Below are 6,699 nucleotides of genomic sequence, written 5' to 3' on the forward strand. Positions count from 1 at the left end.
CTACAAATCTATGAACCAAGGAGAAAAATACGAATTAAATATGAACTATTTTTTTATTTTTTTTCTCTTCTCTTTTCACTTCGCAAATCCTTATCCAAATTCAAGGTTTGCACACAATCTAAAAGTAAACCTAACTTCAACTATTTACATTGGGTTCAATTTTTGTAAATCATTTGTGTCAATTTTACCTAAAAATATGAGTAATAATATTTTTGTTTCAATGGTGTTTCTGAATTTAGTGGTGTCAATTGACACCACATCAAGCTATGCGGTTCAAGAGACTTGAATAATAAAACAATAGCCTTTATTTCAAGCTTTATATAGTTCAGCAGAAAACAAGTTTACACACTAGGAGGAAACAAATTAAGAACTATCACATACATTGATTTTTTGTGACCATATATGTATATATATGGATGATCACTTAGGTGATGAATGAAGGAGAGTGCAAAACTGGAACAAGTTGAAGAGGAATTTTCTTGTCAACAACCAAGGAAGTAACCTCACTCATGTCAAAGTCCTCTTCCCTACCTGGACCACTTGGGTACTTCCAGTCAAACCAATACAAGAGGTTTGCAAGCACATATTCAACTATTAGGACTCCAAATGAGAAACCAGGGCAGCCTCTTCGGCCGGCACCAAATGGGTTGAAATTGAAGTCTTGGCCCGTAAAATCAATAAGGTTGTTAGCAAATCTCTCTGGAACGAAATCTTCTGGGTTGTCCCTGATTTTGGGATCCCTATGTATTGCCCATGCATTGATGAACACTCTAGCTCCAGGAGGAATATCATAGCCTCCCAATTTAGTACTCTCATTGCCAATTGATTCTTGACGGAACAGAAAAGGAATTGGAGCACGTAAACTTAGAGCCTCTTTGACAACCCAGTTTAAGTAGACCATTTGATCAATATCATCTTCATTGACTTTTGATTTTTCTCCTTCTACTCTTCTTACCTCTTCTTGAGCTTTCTTCAACTTAGTGGGATTTTTTATTAGTTCTGTCATTGCCCATTCTATGGCTGTTGAAGTAGTATCAATTCCTCCAATAAACATGTCCTGTAATTGGCAAAGACACACAAAGTTGCATAGAGTTATAAAGGTAGAGATGGAATCACTTCTAGATGTAACTTCACTTACAGGTCACAAGATAGACCTAATTTGAGAGTTCTTATAAACTTGAATAGTGTTTAAGCTATTCACTATTAGTTAGTACAACATTATAAGAGAATTATGGGTGTGTGTGGGCAGGTGAGGGATGGTTTTAAATATTGCTTGATATATATGCCTTGTAGCCAAAGTTTTAAATAGCAGTATCAGGATATAAATTAGTATTACCTGCGGTGTAGTGGTGTCGAGAATATTGGAATACGAATTGGTATTAGGGGTCCTGAATTTTTCAAAATATCAACTGCAAAAAGGAGATTTATAATAGCCAAACTAACCATATTGGTTGTGAACCAATTGTATTAGCATGTGAATTGACTATGAACTGATATATATATCGAGAAATATCCTTGATGGTGTTCTTATTGCAAATGAAGTGGTGGATGGGTGGAAGAAGTTGAAGAAAAAGGATGTGTTAATTAAACTTGACTTTGAGAAGGCTTTCGATTTGGTAAATTGGGGATTTCTTCACTCAATGCTTCTGAATTTTGGTTTTGGCTTAAGATGGACACAATGGATCATGGAGTGTGTCACCTCAGCACGTATTTCAGTCCTTGTTAATGGTTCTCCTACTGACGAGTTTTGTCCACAAAGGGGTCTTAGACAAGGAGATCCATTGTCCCCATTTCTTTTTAAGTTGGTGGCTGAGGGATTAAATGTGTTATTATCTAGAGCATAACAGTTGCGTATTATTAAAGGGGTGAAAATAGGTGTTGAGGGTGTGGTGTTGTCTCATTTGCAATTTGCGGATGATTCCTTACTTTTGTGCGAAGCTGAAGATGAGGAGGTTAGAAACCTTAAGAGGATTTTAAGGTGTTTTGAGATTTTGTCTGGGTTGAAGATTAATTACCATAAAAGTCAGGTTTGTGGGGTAGGTGTTCCTGATGGTTCTTTGGATAGATTTGCTGCCATTCTAAATTGCAAGACCAGTAAGCTGCCTCTGCAATATTTAGGGCTGCCATTAGGAGCTAATCCCAGCTGTAAAGCAACATGGAAATCAGTGGTGGATAAAGTGAGAAGCAGATTAGCTAGCTGGAAGAGGAAACTTTTATCCCATGCTGGTAGGCTTACTCTTATTAAATCTGCGCTTGCATCATTGCCTGTGTATTATCTGTCTTTATTCAAAATGCCGGATGGGGTAGCTAGAGTGTTGGAGAGATTGCAGGCTTCATTTCTTTGGGGAGGATCAGGAGCAAAAAGAAAGGTTCATATGGTTAAATGGGAGGAACTGACTAAAAGCTTGGAACAAGGGGGTTTGGGGTTGAGAAGAGTGAAGGTAGTAAATTCTTGTTTACTAATCAAATGGTGGTGGAGGCTTGGGTATGAAAAGGAAGCATTGTGGAGAAAAGTTATTTGTAGTAAGTACAAAGTGGACTTCAGGGATTGGGTTCCTTCTGCTTCTACAACTAGTTCCATGTCTAGTATTTGGAAAGGTATCATTACCATCGCAGAGTCAAATAACACTCTGTTGGAGTTTTATATGAACAACTTTCAATTAAAGATCGGGGATGGGAATAATGTTAGATTCTGGATGGACAAATGGTGTAATAATACTTGTCTTAGAGAGGAGTTTCCTGGTTTGTATGTCTTGGTGGTGGATAAGGAGGAATCATTTAAGTCTATGCATGCTAAAAAGGTTGCTGAAGGAAATTGGGTGTTTCAGTTCCAGAGAAGGTTGTACGATTGGGAGGATAGTGAGATGGCAAGGCTTAGAAATTTTCTTGCTTCAGCTCCTAGTCCTACAGCAGATCAATCAGACTGTCCAGTGTGGAATGCGACATCCTCTGTGGTGTTCTCGGTGTGCTCCGTTTATAAAGGTTTGTTAGTTACTGCAGGCCCTCTGTTAAGATCTTCTAAATTGGTGTGGATTTCATACTTACCTCCAAAAGTCCAATTCTTTACTTGGCTAGCTTGGAGAAATAGAATCAAGACTTCAGTATTCTTGCAACGGATCGGTGTCCTTCCTAGTTCTGCCTCCACAGTGTGTGTTTTCTGTAAAGAGGTATTGGAAACTGTGAATCATGTGTTGGTTGCGTGCCCATTTGCTTGGAAGGTGTGGTCTGTTATGCTGGATTGGTGGGATGTTGTTGGGGCCATACCCGAATCTGTTGAGGGAATTTTATTTTGGTGGGAAGGTCAGTGTTTTAGGAGCCAGGAGAGGAAGATTTGGAGTGGAGTGCCTTTGGTTTTGATGTGGTCTCTATGGAAACATAGGAATGATATAGTATTTAATGCTTTTACTTCTAACTTTGCGGAGCTGTGTGAAGTGATTAAGGTGAGAATTGCACTGTGGTTGAAACCAAGGTATGCTAAGCATCACTTTTCAGTGCAGGATTTTTCGGTAAATCTTAGGCAGGTGAGATGTTGTCTTAAAGGGAGTGGTATGTAACTCTGCTGCTGATATTATGTAACTCTGCTCTGCTGCTGATTTTCTGGTTTTGTTCTGGGTTTGTTTCTGCTGCTGGTTTTGTTCTGGTATGTCTGGTTTGGTGTTTGGTGATTTCTCTTGTTTAGAGTATGCTGCTTGTTTGGAGTTTGGTGATTTCCCTTCTAGCCTGTTGTGGAGTCTACTGCTGCGGAATCTGCTGTGGAGTCTGAATCATTCCCTTCTTTTCTGCCTATTTGTTTGGAAACTTTGGTCATGTATAATTCTTTGGTGGGGTTGTAGAAAGGTCAAGTTTGGTGGTTAGGGATTCAGAGTTGGGAATTGCAGTTGGGATTTTCATAAGAAGATGTGGAGTGCTGGTTTTGTGGCTGCTGTTTTGGTGTTCTTTGTGTTAGTGGCTGCTGTTTTGGTGTTCTCCTGTTTACTGCTTTCCCTTGGGTTGGTGTCTTACCAACTGGGGTTGCTCTTTGTGTTTATTGATATTTGTCAATGTCCTTGCTTGATCTTTATCAATAAATTTTCTCTTTTGGCTGTTTCAAAAAAAAATAAATATCAAGAATTGATCAATAAACATGATTTTTTTTCGTTCCCACCAATGTATTGGGATGTATCAGTATCGAAATGGCTAGAACCGTATACATATTGATTGATGGTAGATATCAATTTTTAAAAAGATTCTTGTAACGATATTTTTTTGGCCTTTTTAATATTGATAGAAATAGATATATTGGTGGGAATGAAAATATTGTACTTATAACCCAATTTGTTATATGTATTATTTCATAACCGATTTAGAAAGATTAACCGTAGCACCGATTTAGGAAGATTAACCGTTGCTATGGCTAGTTCAGCAACTATGAAACTCTTTTTGCTACTAATAGATGATTCAAAAAATTTCACCACCGTGTCCCCCAATTCACGACTGGTATACACACACACACATAGAGGGACACACACACACACACACACACACATAGAGAGAGAGAGAGAGACAGACCTGTAAACTTCCTTTAAGATTGTCTTGGGAGATATCAATCAATGTCTAGCTTGCCTTCCTCCTGAAGATGAAGCAGAATTTCAATCAGACACTTATTACCAGGCTGATCATCATTTCCTTTTGAAGCTCGATATATTTCAATCACATCATCAAGGAAAGCATCCTTGTGAAGTGTAGTTTTTTAACCAAACCAGTTAGTGCGTCAATCCATCCAAATGATGGGAAGAAATCTTGGAAGGAAAACTCAATCAAGAGCTCCATTCCGTTTCTCGCAAACTGTCCGAATCTCTTCTTATTTTCCTCTCCTTCATACTTCTTCCCAAGAATACATCTGGATATTATACTAGTCATGGTATTAACCAACATATCTCCAAGGTTGACAGAATTAGCTCCTCCATCAAGGCTCGTGTTGTTGCGTATCTTCTCAATCATCGTCGCAACTTCTTCTTCTCTAACAAAATGGAATGATTGCACCCTTTTGATGCTCAGAAGCTCCAAAACACAAATTCTCCTCATTTGTATCCAATACTCACCGTGCGGAGCAAACCCTAGACTAGTGCATCCATACATTAATGCATCAGCTGCCCTTGTTTGGACTCTGTTTGCAAAAGCAATGTCATGAGTCTTCATGATTTCTTTTGCTATCTTTGCAGAGTTGACAACCAGAGTTGGAGCACCACCCAAGTATAGCAGTAACATAGGGCCATATTTTTCGAAGAGAGCATGGAGAGACCGGTGAGGGAGGTTCCCTAGTAAGTGAAGGTGTCCGATAATCGGTAGCCTAGGTGTTGAAGGAGGGAATTTGAATTTGCTAACACTTTTCTTGAATTTAAGCAGAAACGGGAGGAGGGAGGAGAGGAGGAGAGCGAAGACAAAGGGTTTGATTAGTGTTGTTTTGTAGAGCTCTTGCCACCATTGTTACAACAGTGGTGTTAGACCCATTATTGCACTAATGCTGCACCAAAAGTGAGATATCAAACTTGAAGTAAGCATTATCCCCAAAATGGACGATAGAGGGTGGAAACCGATTCTACGCAAGCATGGTGGCAATGGTAGAAGAAACTCAGTTTCGGACAACGAGATTCATACAATTTTTGTGGACAACCTACCAGAATCGACGGATCCAAAAGGGTTGTACAACATATTCACTAACTATGGGATTGTGAAGGATGTGTTCATCCCCAACAAAAGGAGGAAGCTGACTAGATCCAGATTTGGTTTTGTCCGATATGCTTGTCCAGTGGCAGCGGATATGGCGATCCAAAAAGCTCACGGCATCTGGTGTGATAACAGAGCTCTAAAAGTGAAAATAGCTGATTTCGGCCAAGGAAAGGTGGAGAATCAGCAAGCACTAATTACACCAGATGGCAGAAGGGGTATCGTTACAACCAGTAGGGTTCCTAGTATGGTACAAAAAGGAAAGTCTTATGCCCAAGTATTGGGTGGACAGGGGTTGATATCAAATTCAAGCATCAGCATACAAGTTAACGAGGAAGGTAATGGATGGTTGTATGAGAGTGTGATTGTCCGATTGAAACCTCAACACCTTGTGGTGGAGTTTGAAGAGGAATTGAAGAACAGAGGGCTGGGGGATGTTCAAATCAGAGTTGGGGGTGGAAGGGATATTGTTCTAACATTCCAGACAGTGGGAATCATGTCAGAGAAGCTCAAGGCACTGGAGGGGTGGATTCAGTCATGGAGTGAATCAGTCAAGGTATGGCAGAAGGGGATGGTTCTTGACCAAGAAAGATTTGTTTGGCTCACCTGCTATGGCGTACCTCTGAATCTATGGAATTGCAAAACATTTAGTAATATTGGAAGATCGTGGGGTGAAGTCATAGGCATAGATGAGGACACATCCAGAATGAGGTCTTTTCAAAGTGGGAAGGTGAGAATTGCTACCAAGTGTATGGAGTCCATAAACACAACAATCACCTTGCGCTGTAAAGGGGTTGATTACCCAGTCAAAGTCTGTGAAGACCAGGTGGTGATTTCAGAGGTGGTTTACAAACAATGCAAATGTTATAGTGTTCAGCCCCAACCAGAAAATTCAAATTCAAATAGTGTGGAACAAGAACAAGAGCAGCAGTCTGCTGTGGGGAGCAAGAAGGATGAAGATGAAGCTGATGTGGAGGGCCACGTTGGAGGCGT

At 39.9% G+C, this 6,699-nt stretch overlaps 1 protein-coding gene across 1 annotated transcript; it reads right to left on the reverse strand.

Annotated features, from left to right (window-relative positions):
* Positions 1-64: 64 nt before the first annotated feature.
* On the reverse strand, positions 65-5,463 carry LOC114266244 (phenylacetaldehyde oxime monooxygenase CYP71AN24-like; the record flags this gene model as incomplete). Its single annotated transcript, XM_082881263.1, has 5 exons — positions 65-1,133; positions 1,337-1,409; positions 3,046-3,157; positions 4,003-4,081; positions 4,694-5,463. Coding segments are annotated over 5 exons (1,743 nt in total), but the record flags the coding sequence as incomplete, so codon positions are not given.
* Between the last annotated feature and the right edge of the window lie 1,236 nt (positions 5,464-6,699).

Source organism: Camellia sinensis, chromosome 7 (genome assembly GCF_055761805.1).
Source record: "Camellia sinensis isolate YWXY chromosome 7, ASM5576180v1, whole genome shotgun sequence".
NCBI lineage: Eukaryota > Viridiplantae > Streptophyta > Magnoliopsida > Ericales > Theaceae > Camellia > Camellia sinensis.